This window comes from Rhamphochromis sp. 'chilingali' (genome assembly GCF_963969265.1).
Source record: "Rhamphochromis sp. 'chilingali' genome assembly, chromosome: 22".
Lineage (NCBI taxonomy): Eukaryota > Metazoa > Chordata > Actinopteri > Cichliformes > Cichlidae > Rhamphochromis > Rhamphochromis sp. 'chilingali'.
Window position 1 is genome coordinate 1,798,205 of NC_137950.1, and position 13,533 is coordinate 1,811,737.

At 45.3% G+C, this 13,533-nt stretch overlaps 1 protein-coding gene across 2 annotated transcripts in view; it reads left to right on the forward strand.

Moving 5' to 3' along the window:
- Nucleotides 1–9,247, forward strand: part of rfng (RFNG O-fucosylpeptide 3-beta-N-acetylglucosaminyltransferase) — a 30,336-nt gene extending 21,089 nt beyond the window's left edge. For both annotated transcript variants that reach the window (XM_080871913.1, XM_080871912.1), the window contains 7 exons: nucleotides 801–849; nucleotides 5,642–5,744; nucleotides 5,819–5,972; nucleotides 6,114–6,199; nucleotides 6,412–6,577; nucleotides 7,314–7,399; nucleotides 7,529–9,247. In XM_080871913.1, the coding sequence (XP_080728039.1) occupies nucleotides 801–849; nucleotides 5,642–5,744; nucleotides 5,819–5,972; nucleotides 6,114–6,199; nucleotides 6,412–6,577; nucleotides 7,314–7,399; nucleotides 7,529–7,604 (720 nt within the window). In that variant the 3' untranslated portion in view covers nucleotides 7,605–9,247. The remainder of the gene's footprint in view (nucleotides 1–800; nucleotides 850–5,641; nucleotides 5,745–5,818; nucleotides 5,973–6,113; nucleotides 6,200–6,411; nucleotides 6,578–7,313; nucleotides 7,400–7,528) is intronic.
- Nucleotides 9,248–13,533: the final 4,286 nt, after the last annotated feature.

The following is a 13,533-nucleotide window of genomic DNA, read 5'->3' on the forward strand; positions in this document are numbered from 1 at the left end:
ATTTTGCTTAATGAAACTAAAAACATGAGTTTTGCAAGAGAATCTGACCAGATCCATCCATCTTCATCCGCTTTATCCGAGGCCGGGTCGCGGGGGCAGCAGCCTAAGCAAAGAGGTGTAATGTATGTAATTTTTAAAATATTTTCCTGGTTTCAGTGAGTAACAATCTATAAGAAACAGTCAGGAAATCCTGTGCAGTGTTTTGGTTGCAGACCTGTGTAATCATACAGTATAAAGGAGGTTAAGAAAGGAGAGAAATGATTGAGGCCGGAGCTGTACATGGTTTGGGAATGTAGGATGCCTGAAATGACCCTTAGATGAGGTGACTGGGGCCAAGTCCTCCTCCCAGTGAGACCATGGCACAGACCCAGCACACGCTGGAGATATCGTCTCTCCAGCGTGTGCTGGGACCATCTCAGTGTGTCTCCTGAAGTGCTGGAAGAGGTGGTTGGGTTGGACCTGCAGCTGTAAAGGGGAGGGGTGGATGTGCTACATTTATTTTACATTAAAGGAACGATGTAATCAGTCCCAGTGTAGAGTGAGGAGTCAGCTGATGAATGTAGCACAAATAATTTGAAATAAAGAGTCGGTGCAGCTGGTGACCGTGTGTTTCTAAAGTAAATGAAGCGGTCTTTCTTACTTGCTCTCCATCTCTGCTCTTCCTCTTGCAAATGCTCGTCTTGATCAAGGAGAGCAAACAAAGGAGCGAAGCTGTTCTTCACTGCATCCTCACTGCAGAGCATTAGCTTGTGTAATTGTGCACTTGCACAACTCTGACAGCGTTTCCTTGTTTGTTTCAGACTTTCATTTTCACTGATGGTGATGACAAGGAGCTGCAAATGAGGACTGGTAAGAGGAACCAGTTTTACAGGGAAAAAGGATGACAACCAAAATGTCCCTCAGACTGCTGCAGCAGTGTGATCACATGTTGTACTGACACAGTGGAGACTGTGCACTGCTGTTTGTGCAGTACTGACCTTTCTCACAGCGTGTGTACACTCATCCTGATAATGAGAATGCAATATTTGAAACTGTTGATGTTCAGCAGTATTTTTTGATACCATTTGGACAAACAAAAGCTGTTGTTACAACATTAAAAATTAGACCTTTAAAAAGACTGAAGTAGGCTGAAAAATGATGACTGAGTCCACAGTGCTGTGAGTGAAACCTGACTTCTGGGTGTCCCAAAGCAAAGAAGCCCAGCTCCTGCCAGCGTGTCAGCACTGTGGACAGTTAGCTTTGAAATATTTAGAACTGAGATGCACGATGATGGTGCTGTCAGACAAATTGCATCACATAAAGACAGTTATAGATCAATCACTTCCTGTTACAACACAGTTATGTTTGTGCTTATCTGCTACATTAACACAGCTAACAGATCATCTGCAGAGGAATGGCTTATTTGAAGAGTTTCAGTCAGGTTCCAGAGCTCATCACAGCACAGAAACTGAGCATAATATTTTATTACAGCCCTTAGAGTACACTGTTGTAGGTATTTGATTTGAATAATTAGTGGTTTGTATCATATCTATCTAATAGACTCCAGTTTGTTCATGTAAATGGAGAGTCCTCTTCACACACTGAGGTTAATTATGGAGTTCCACAGGGTTCAGTGCTAGGACCAATTCTGTTTACATTATACATGCTTCCCTTAGGCAGCATCATTAGAAGACATAGCATACATTTACACTGCTATGCTGATGACACCCAGCTCTATCTGTCCATGAAGCCAGATAACACACACCAATGAGTTAAACTGCAGGAATGTCTTAAAGACATAAAGACCTGGATGGCCGCTAACTTTCTGCTTCTTAATTCAGATCAAACTGAGGTTATTGTACTCGGCCCTGAAAATCTTAGAAATATGGTATCTAAGCAGATTCTTACTCTGGATGGCATTACCTTGGCCTCCAGTAACGCTGTGAGGAACCTTGGAGTCATTTTGACCAGGACATGTCCTTCAACGCACATATTAAACAAATATGTAAGACTGCTTTCTTCCATTTGTGCAACATCTCTAAAGTTAGAAATATCCTGTCTCAGAGTGACGCTGAAAAACTAGTTCATGCATTTATTACTTCCAGGCTGGACGACTGTAATTCATTATTATCAGGAAGTCCTAGAAACTCCCTGAAAAGCCTTCAGCTAATCCAAAATGAGAGAGAGTCGAACAAAACCAAAGGTGGGGGAGTGTGTTTCATGATAAACAGAAAGTGCTGTGATGCCAGGAGCATTTCTACTCTCTCCAGCGGCTGCTCGCCACATCTGGAGTTCCTGAGCATTAAGTGCCGCCCTTTCTATCTGCCCTGTGAGTTCACCTCGGTCATCACCACGGCGGTCTACATCCCACCCCAAGCGGACACAGGTATGGCTTTGTCCGAATTACATGATGTGCTGAGCTCGCTTCAAAACAAGGACCCGGGCGCAGCCCTCATTGTAGCAGGAGACTTTAACAAAGCGAACCTCAGACAAGTCATGCCAAAATTTTACCAGCATGTCTCGTGTCCAACGAGAGGGGATCGGATTTTGGATCACTGCTACACGCCATACAAGCAGGGCTACAAAGCTGTCTCACACCCGGCTTTTGGGAAGTCTGACCACAACGCCATCTTCCTCATTCCCCAGTATAAACAAAGCATACGGAGGGAAGACGTGACCACGAGGGAGGTAAAACGGTGGACTGCCCAATCAGAAGCTACGCTACAGGACGCACTCAACGACGTCGACTGGGACATGCTCAGAGCATGCGCAGTCGACAACGAGTTTACGGAAGTAGCAGTATGCTTCGTCAATATGCTAGCAGAGGAGATTATCCCCACTGCGAGAGTCACCACATTCCCAAACCAGAAACCGTGGATGGACAGATCGATCCGCACTGCAGTAAACGCCAGGACCGCCTCCTACAACGCGGGTCTCACCACTGGCGATATGAGCGCCTACAAAGCAGCCTCATACGGCGTGCGGCGCGCGGTGAGAGATGCCAAACGCAGGTACCGGGAACGTGTGGAGTCCCGCTTCCACCAGGGCGACACACGGAGTATGTGGCACGGACTACGCACCATTACGGACTACAAAGCCAGGGACACTGCGCCGATCAACGCCGACTCTGCATTCACCAACGAGCTGAATCGGTTCTACGCCCGTTTCGAGGTTAGCCAGGCGGCTAATGCTATCTACCGCCTGACTACCGAGGACAGTGACGTCATCAGCGAGAGACCGGTGACCAGCATCGCGGAGCACGACGTCCGAGCGGCACTGAGGAGAGTGAACACAAGGAAAGCGGCGGGGCCAGACGGCATCACCGGCCGTCTGCTGCGCTGCTGTGCTGACCAGCTAGCAGGTGTGTTCACTTACATCTTCAACGAGTCCCTGGCGAAGTCTGTGGTCCGCACATGCTTCAAAAGATCCACCATCATCCCTGTGCCCAAGAACAGCAAACCCTCATCCCTGAACGATTACCGGCCAGTTGCACTGACCTCGGTAGTAATGAAGGTGTTTGAGAGGCTGCTGAAGAACATCATCTCCTCCTCCATCCCAGACACCACAGATCCGCTGCAGTTCGCCGACAGATCCAACAGATCCACAGAGGATGCCATCGCCCACGTCCTACACACCACTCTCAGCCACGTGGACAAGAAACAGGGTAACTATGTGCGAATGCTGTTTGTTGATTACAGTTCAGCGTTTAACACAATAGTGCCCTGCAGACTGTTCACAAAGCTCAGGGATCTGGGAGTTAACAGCCGTCTGTGTGCATGGGTGTTGGACTTCCTCACTGGCAGAACTCAGGTGGTGAGGGTGGGCAGGTGCTTCTCCAACAGCATCACCATCAACACAGGAGCACCTCAGGGATGTGTCCTCTCGCCACTGCTCTACTCCCTCTACACTTCAGACTGTGTGGCCACCCATGGCTCCAACACCATTGTGAAGTTTGCTGACGACACAGTGGTGTTGGGTGCCATCTCCAACAACGATGAGGCGGCCTACATGGATGAAGTGAAGAATCTGGCATCGTGGTGCCAGGACAACCACCTCCAGCTGAATGTCAGCAAGACCAAGGAGCTGGTGGTGGACTTCAGAAGGGGTCAGCACAGAGACTACAAGCCCATTATCATCAATGGAGCTCCAGTGGAGAGGGTGCAGTCCTTCAAGTATCTTGGTGTCCACATCTCCTCAGACCTGACATGGGCTGCCCACATTCAGGTCCAGACCAAAAAGGCTAGGCAGCGCCTGTATCACCTACGACAACTGAGGAAGTTCAGGGTCTCTCCAAAGATCCTCAGGATTTTCTATACAGGCGCTGTGGAGAGCATCCTCACACAGAACATGACATCGTGGTTTGGGAACAGCTGTGTGAAGGACCAAAAAGCTCTCCAGAGAGTGATCCGTACAGCAGAACGCTGCTGCAGGATTGCTCTCCCCCCGCTTCAGGACACCTACACCAGGAGATGCCGGACTAGAGCAGCGCAGATACTGAAGGACCCGTCCCATCCTGGCAACAAACTGTTCCAACTTCTGCAATCTGGTAGAAGGTTCCGCATCTTCCGGGCAAGGACAGAGAGACTCAAGAGGAGCTTCTATCCCCAAGCCATCCGTGCCCTAAACACACACACCCGCCCTCTCACATCATCTATAATTGACTGAGTCAGGACTCTTCCAGACACTAAACCAAGGCACAATGTACATTTCAATTCAAATATGTTTATATTGTCTATCCTGTAAAATAGTCAGATGTCTATTCATATTAATGTACAGAATTCACCTGCTTGCTGCTACTACTGCACATTCACCCAGTGTATATACTATATGTGTGTGTGTGTGTGTGTGTGTGTGTGTGTGTGTGTGTGTGTGTGTGTGTGTGTGTGTGTGTGTGTATGTATGTCGAGGAGCGTGTCAGGCTACATTTCACTGTGTGTTATACTTGTATAACTATGCATGTGACAAATAATAAAGAACCTTGAACCTTGAAAATGCTGCAGCAAGAGTCCTGACAGGGACTAGAAAGAGAGAGCAGATTTCTCCTGTTTTGGCTTCCTGTTAAATCCAGAATTCAAAATCCTGCTCCTCACATACAAGGTCTTAAATAATCAGGCCCCATCTTATCTCAATGACCTTGTAGTACCATATCAGCCTATTAGAGCACTTGGCTCTCGCTCTGCAGGCCTACTTGTTGTTCCTAGAGTATTTAAAAGTAGAATGGGAGGCAGAGCCTTCAGTTTTCAGGCCCCTCTTCTGTGGAACCAGCTTCCAGTTTGGATTCAGGAGACAGACACTATCTCTACTTTCAAGATTAGGCTTCAAACTTTCCTTTTTGCTAAAGCATATAGTTAGGGCTGGACCAGGTGACCCTGAATCCTCCCTTAGTTATGCTGCTGGGGATTCCCATGATGCACTGGGTGTTTCTTCTTCTTCACTCACTGTCTGTTTATAAAACTCTTAGAATTTTGCACACAGCTCTGCAGGAGTCTATTCAAACCCTTATGCTGTCTCATCACAAAGATAATGTGCTGTAGCCACATGGATCGATGCAGATCTGAAACAAAGCAGAGTTACTGCCATTATATCCAGTCTACATATGGAGATGCAGTGGGATGCTCTAAGAAATCTTAGGTTAAAGTCTTTTCTGTTGTCTCTTCACCAGGAGCTAACATCATCAACACTAACTGCTCAGCAGCTCACACCCGACAGGCTCTGTGCTGCAAGATGTCTGTAGAGTACGATAAATTCATCGAGTCTCAGAGGAAGTGAGTGATTGCAAGGATGGAGCAGTTAGCTCTGACTCAGCCTGCACGTCTGACCCTGTGTGTTTGCGTCGTAGGTGGTTCTGCCACGTGGATGATGACAACTACGTGATCCTGCCCAGCCTGCTGCAGCTGCTCTCGTCTTACCACCACAGCCAGGACGTCTACCTGGGCCGGCCCAGTCTGGATCACCCTATAGAGGCTGCAGAGAGGGTCAAGAGTGACGGTTCGGTGGGTCAGCTTTCCGCTTTTATGGCTCCACTCGCACACAAATAAGGGAAATTTGGCGACGCTGTCCACAGTCCCCTGTGACATGAAAGTTGGCGACATGTAATAAGAGCTAGCTAATGTGCTCTTTCCTTTCTGGTTCAGGTGTCTGTCAAGTTCTGGTTTGCTACAGGTGGAGCAGGTTTCTGTATCAGTCGAGGTCTGGCCCTGAAAATGAGTCCGTGGGCCAGGTAGGATGCTGCCTCTGCTTTGAAAGGATTTCTACGCTCTTATATTTTGTACATTCTGGTGCAAAATATATACATTTATACACATATGCATGCTCTTTTCAACTCGCATCAAATCTCTGCGCAGCCCTTGTGAGGGTGACACGTCCTCTTGATTTTCTGCATGGTTGATCCTGAGAAAGCTCAGCTTGGACACTGTTGTCTTGTGTTTTCAGTTTGGGGAATTTCATCAGCACAGCAGAGAAGATCCGACTTCCAGATGACTGTACCATCGGCTACATCATCGAGGCGCTGTTGGAGGTCGCTTTGACACACACGCACCTTTTCCACTCTCACCTGGAGAACCTGCAGAAGCTGCCCATTGACACTGTGCTGGAGCAGGTGAGCCAGAGGTGGCCGGGGACGGCGTTTTACAGAGCTCTGAAACAAAACCTGAAAAACTTCTAAATGTAGTTCAGTTAACAGATTTTATAAAATGACCCACAAAACCAGTGTGAACTAAAGGTGAGCGGGAGATGATACCAACCCACTCAGTTTGATAACGGAAGCTCAGATTCATCCCAATATAGTTTAATATCTTGATGCATTTAGGAAACATTTAGGAAATACAACCTTACAAAGAATTCAGTTCAGTTTTATTTACACAGCGCCAAATCACAACAGTCGCCTCAAGGTGCTTTATATTGTACGGTAGACCCTACAATAATACATACAGAGAAAACCCAACCAAGGCTCAGGGGGGGCGGGGCCATCTGCTGTGATTGGTTGGGGTGAGAGAAGGAAGACAGGATACAGACATGCTGTGGAAGAGAGACAGAGGTTAATAACAGATATGATTCAATGCAGAGAGGTCTGTTAACACATGAGTGAAGAAGAAACACCCAATGCATCATGGGAATCCCCCAGCAGTCTACGTCTATTGCAGCATAACTAAGGGAGGATTCAGGGTCAGCTGGTCCAGCCCTAACTACATGTTTTTGTATTTAATGTATACATTTGTTTAGATTCACTAAAATCCGTCATTTTCACATAAGGGGGGTTTTCAGTGGCAGCAGCTGTGACGTCAGTCTCCATTAAATGTTGATTTATTGTACACTGTATGATTGTTTTGCTGTAGGTGACTCTGAGTTACGGAGGGTTTGAGAACAGAAGAAATGTAGTCGGTGTGGTTGGAGGGTTTTCACTGGCTGAGGACCCCACAAGGTAAACACTGACACTCGCTGTGTCTGAACATCAGGAAGCATGGTTACGTTTACCATCTGTATGAGCTGCGATCACAGTTGTTCTAATTATTGTTGATGGTTTCCTGTAATGAACTCTTTGTGTTCACAGGTTTAAGACGGTCCACTGCCTTCTGTATCCTGACACTGAGTGGTGTCCAGAGCTCAAACCGCGCCACAGAAACTGAATTCCAGTGTGAACATTTATCCTGCAGAGTCGCTCTGAACTCTCTCTGATATTCATTAAACACACAGTGAAGCCTTAAAAACTGAAGCCAAAGAAGCTGTTTGAAGACCATCCAGGCCTGCAGAGCAGAGTTTCTCCACTTCTAACACGCTTTTAAGAGTCGACCTTCTCTCAATTCAACATATATTTGTAGCATGTTTTTTATGGTCGAGCGGAAGCTGAAAAGGTGAAGTTCAAGAACAGCGCTCAGGACGACAATGAGGCGTTCACTTTTGCATCTACACCGAACATGAACGTGATTGGATGACACATGATGATCTTAGAAAGCCTCTCTGAGACCCTCAGTGACCCTGGTTGAGCTCCGGGTAACCGCGGGGCGATTATCTGTGAGTGACTGTGACTGTTGCTAAAGTCACGCTAACAATGATGGACAGCTGGTGTACAAATGCTTCATGCGTGTGCAGGTTGTGCGTCGTTCAAGCCAACAAAGCCAAAGTTGTTTTTAAAGGGCGACGGTAAAGCCGAGGGGAAAATCATGACTGTAAAACGCAGCCTCTCTTCTCCCTGAGCTCGGCGAGTTTAGGTCAACAGCTCTTACATGACAGATGTATGTGGAAACCTCTCTGTTCCTCTTACTTTGGTAAATCCCTGACTGGAGTTTAAAAGCTTTTTAAAAAGTATTAAAACAGTTTGAAGGAGGTAGAAGATTGCTGGTTGGCTGTTTCAGCTGCGGTCTGAAGAAGCATGAGGTCTATTATTGTGACGCCTGTTTTCTAGGGGTGCAACGATACACAAAATTCACGGTTCGATATTTTTTCGATACAAAAAAATGTTCACGCCTTTTTAATTTGTCATTTATTAAAATTATAAATATATATTTTAACTCAAAAGTACAGTTATTAATTTAATGTTGCTGAAACAACAAAGGGATAAAAAAAATAAATCTATCTGATGGAGAAATCACTCATCTTTGGAAAAGAGTTTATTACAGAGAAATGTCTCTTTCAAAATAAAAGCTCTACTATACGCTTCTTCTGGGCTATATTCTCAGCAGCATATTAAACATATCAGGTCCCCATAAGGAGAATCCTGTGCTAACGGCTGTCTAAATGACTCGGGTAAAGTTTGTAGCATGCTTGTTGTTTTTGTCTGCTTCCACTTGTCTTTGCACGAGGATGCTGTCGGAGTAAATGTGCAGTCATATTCGTTGTGTTCCCACTAGTGCTGTCAGCGTTAATCTGAAATGACGTTAACGCCACAACACGGCAAATCTCCGTTAACGAGCTACCGCGGATCGCCCCGTGCGTGGGGCTGGATGGCGTCAACACGTTAACGAGCTAACTGCGCTAACACACTAGCTCCCACCCATGTAATTGAGCATTGCGTGGCACATCCAACATACTGTTTTACTTTAGTCCATGACTCGCTTACCTTCAGGGTCATACGTCACATGAAAACCAAAATAATTCCAAACGCCAGATCTGAATGAGGGTGGGGGAGGTTCAGTTTGCCATGTAAAGCACTTTGTGCTACATTTTTTCTGTATGAAAAGTGCTTTATAAATAAAGATTGATTGATTGATGTTGCAACGAGCTTAGCTTCTGTCTCGCTAGCTTGCCCTGCGCTCAGTGGATCTGCGTTCGACTACTCCGCCTAGGCTGCACTGTCGAGCGCAGATCCACTGAGCGCTCAACACAGACAGCATCGTCAGAAGGAAAGTTGATAAAATAAATTAAAAATGTTGTATTGTTCGATACATATGCGTACCGAACCGAAAGCTCTGTATCGAACGGTTCAATATCCATACGAGTATTGTTGCACCCCTACTGTTTTCTGTTTCTGTGTGATTAGACGGACTGCTGCAGAGGAGCAGATGGTGGTAAAAAGCGACACTAACATCGTTCTGCTGCTTTGTAGTTTAGTTTTAAACAGGGTCATTGAAAGATTGGTGTTTGCTGTGAGTCCAACATGTAGACGTGCGCACAGGAAGGACCTCACTGTACTATCATGTACTTGTACGCTCACGATGCAAGAACAGGATGTTCATTCTATTAGGATCTGAGGTCATATGAAATATTAGTGACAGACATGAACTTGGATCAACATGAATGTTTGATACGAGTAGACATGTGACCTCCTGTCTGTGGCCGAGCGCTGCTTTGCTCCTGGCACTCCTACAACGTTACCAGCTGTGGTGACGTGGGGAGTGTCCGTGCGGACTCTTTGGGTTTTATGTAAACCTGCTTTGCATGTCTTGTAGTTTTAGCTCCACAGGAATGATGGGCGGTCACAGGCTGGAGTAAAGCCAACCTCAGCATCAGTTCATGAAATGAATAATGTTGGTTGTAGTTTGGAGCTTCAGTCAGATCCAAGGGTCAGCACTTTGTTTTCACAAACACCAGCAGTGATTCAGTAATAATAAGCTGTAGCTTACACTTACAGTGGATGTTTGCTTCCTGCAGCCTGTTCTATCAAACAGGTCCTGCTGTCAGTAGCACACAGTGGTCAGCACAGCGTAATACGAGGCTTATTCTTTTAGCTGCAGGAGCCCCAAATCAGGCTTCATAGCACCGACCAGCAGCAGCATCTTCTGCTTTTAGACGACTCTACACATTTACAGCATCCTGACCAGTGAGCACGGTGCAGGGATGTGTCACCGTCGAGTTTCTCGTGTGAAGATTTTTGCTGAACTTCCACTGCTCTGTCTTTCAAAGAGAGGAGAATGAACCGGTTCTTTGTCTCCGCCCACTCTGATCTGTATATTCAGTCACTTCTGCCGGTGAAAGCTGGTGGTGTACAGCACCAGCCTGTTTGCACAAGACTAGAAACCAAACCCCACACCACGAGTCCCACTGCAGGTCAGTGAGTGAGTGTGTTTTTGTCAAAGCTGCCACTGCTCTGTTGTCAATAAAGCTTTCCTGCATTCCTAAGTGTTTCTGTCACATTGATCTATTGAAGAGAAAACCACATAACCGAGACGATGCATGGAAATATTCAGTGTCATGTTGAAATCGCATGTCTGTCAGATTTATAGGAGGTTGAGTCACACAGCCTCCTCGGGAGGGTCTCCTTGTAATTAAACCACAAACTGATGAGCTCGCTGGGATCAACATGTGACGTAGTCCTTTATCACAGCTGAGTGTCCGTGGATGGAGCACAGACAAAAAGGAGTGTGCAAATGAAAAGCGGAGCTACAAGTGAATTCAAAAATAAAATCAGCAAGAAACAACTTTTCCAGTGTAATTTTTAAAAATCTATGTAATACCAGTTACCTCGATGCCTTACAGCATGGAGTTCAAAGTCACCGCTTTGCTTTTGTTGCACACAGCATCCAAAACACCAGCTTAAAATAAAAGTCAGTGTGAAGAAGAGGAAGGGCAGACGATGCAGTTTGATGCTGATGAATGAAAGACGAGGAGCTTTCCCCTCAGGACTGCAGTTCACGCTCCGAAATAAACAGCTAAGCTTTACAAACGTCAACATGAGTGCACACTCAGACATGAGAAAAACCTCCGGATCAGACCTGGAGCTTCAGCACAGATCGAGGAAAGTCGTGAGGAAGCATTTCAAGCCCAGACTGACATCAGAGCTGCAGAGGACGACTGTGTCATCAACGCTGAAGCCTGACCTGGAGGAGGTCAAAGAGCCCAACAAAACAGCTACAAATCAATTGCAGAGATGCTGCAAACTGAAGAAGTGATGACACATCGACAGACATTCAGAGAAATGTGGGAAACTGAGTACGTGCCAGAGGACCCGGGTGGAGCAGAGCTGCTGCTCCTCCACACTGGAAGGAGCCAGGGGTGGATGTTCTGAGTCGTCAATGTGAACACCACCGTGTACACTACATTTGTTGATTAGAAAAACACCTGGAAGACGATGTGACGCCTCTTCACCCTGAACACATGCTCAGGATGCAGCAGGCAACCAGCCTTAAACGGGCCGCTAACAAACAGGACAACAGGAGGAGCTAGGCTACAGCACGGAGGTCACATGTTCCCTGATATTTAGATAAGAAGGACTTTATTTTAGGAAAAATGCTGTGATGTTACTCAGCATTTTTCCTCTAATAGTTTGTCAGTTTTCTTTAGTTGCACTAAATTATCCAGAGGATATTCAGGACCCCGGGGCCCTGCACTGCTGGGGGCCACCCAGGAGGCACATAAAACTAACTTGAGATCTTGAAACTCTAATTATTGGTTTAATGAAGTTATTTTTCCATATCTCACCAGCGTCGCTCTCTCCAACACTGACAAACTTGTAATTTCTTAACTTAATTAGCTTTTTAAGAAATGTCAGATATTTATTTATTTATTTTATTTAAAAGGAGAAAAATATTTACCCCTTTTCTACTAATGGACATGTGCCAAAAGCATTTCCTGAAAATGGATGGGGGTTTCTGAGTTGTGCAGACTAATAACATTATTTCTAACGAGTCTTCGTATATTCTTCAGTAACACTCACTGTTTTAAATGTTAGCACAGAGTGTGCAGGTGGCCCGGAAACACAGAAACATCAACTCTGATTAGAACTTCGCAGTGATCACGTTCAACAAACGAGCTTTTGGATAACAGATGATCAAATCTGTGACCTCATCATATGATTTATAATTACATGCAGATCATCCCAGTGCCTGAGAGGAACACGTGTGTCCAAGTATGTGATGAAATACATCAAATATATATTATGCAGAAAATATTCAATAACGTTAAATGGAGAAGTGAACATTTAGTGGGGGGGGGGGGGGGGGGGGCAGGTTACAGTAGATCTACAGACACATTTAGTGTGCTGTGGAAATAAATCACAGCAGTGTTTCATTGGATGATTACAGTGACTTAAACTAGAGGATGCATTTGCTGCAGTGCGAATGCTGAGAGCTGAAATGTTCAATGTGCTGAATCAACAAATCTTCCAGCTGAAGGTGCAGAACTGTTGAAAGCTGAAGTGTCAAAGTTGGAAAGTAGCTGAAAATCTTTAAAATGTAGGGGAGACCGGGGATGGTTGTAACGTGGGTCAGTTGTAACACTTCCAATTTCTCCAATCAGGGCTAAGTTTCAAATGATGTGACTCATCCTGTGCATGCCCAACTCAGTTCTGCTATCACATGTGAAAAATCAGCACATTTTGTCAAACACAGACAATTTAACATGAAAAAAAGTCATTTGTATGCCAAAAAGTAAGTTTTTCTACTTTATTTCAATTTGTAATAGCATTATCTGCTTTGCAGTTAAACTCATCAAACTTAAATTATGTTATTTGTATGTCTATGGGGATATATTCTGTGTAGGTCTTTAGTGCTAATGTTTTAGCCGTTGGCTGTAATGTTAGCTAGTTCATGGCTATAGGAGTCTGGGTCAGTTGTAACAGCAACAGTCTGGGTTAGTTGTAACAATAATGCAGATGTTACAACTTACCACACTATTACTTTAACTTATATTAAACAAGTTGGGGCAACGACATCAGCAGAGAGAGGTTCACTGGTCGCTTTTGTATATGCGGTTAATGCCATTGGCAACACAATTCCTCCACTGTTTGTGTTCCCACACATACATTATGCAGACCACTGTGTCAGAGATGGACCAGTAGGAAGTACTGGTAGTGGAAATAAATCAGGATGGGTGCAAGAAACAGATTCCCTCATCTTTCTGAAGCACTCTGCAAACCACACCAAGGTAAGCCATGATAAAAAGTAATGGAATTGCGATGCTGGTGAACAACTACATTTTTTCAGCTTCATTGTTATGTTCAAAATTGGTGCAAGAGCTGTAGGTTATAATGCCCACTGAGCCAATGAGGCCAAACTCAAGGAAGACCAACACACACACACACACACACACACAGCTACATAAATGGCTCTAAGTGCATTCATGTGTTGAATAAACAAAGATTACACGTTAATGTTTTGTTAGTACTCTTATTTCATTGTGTTA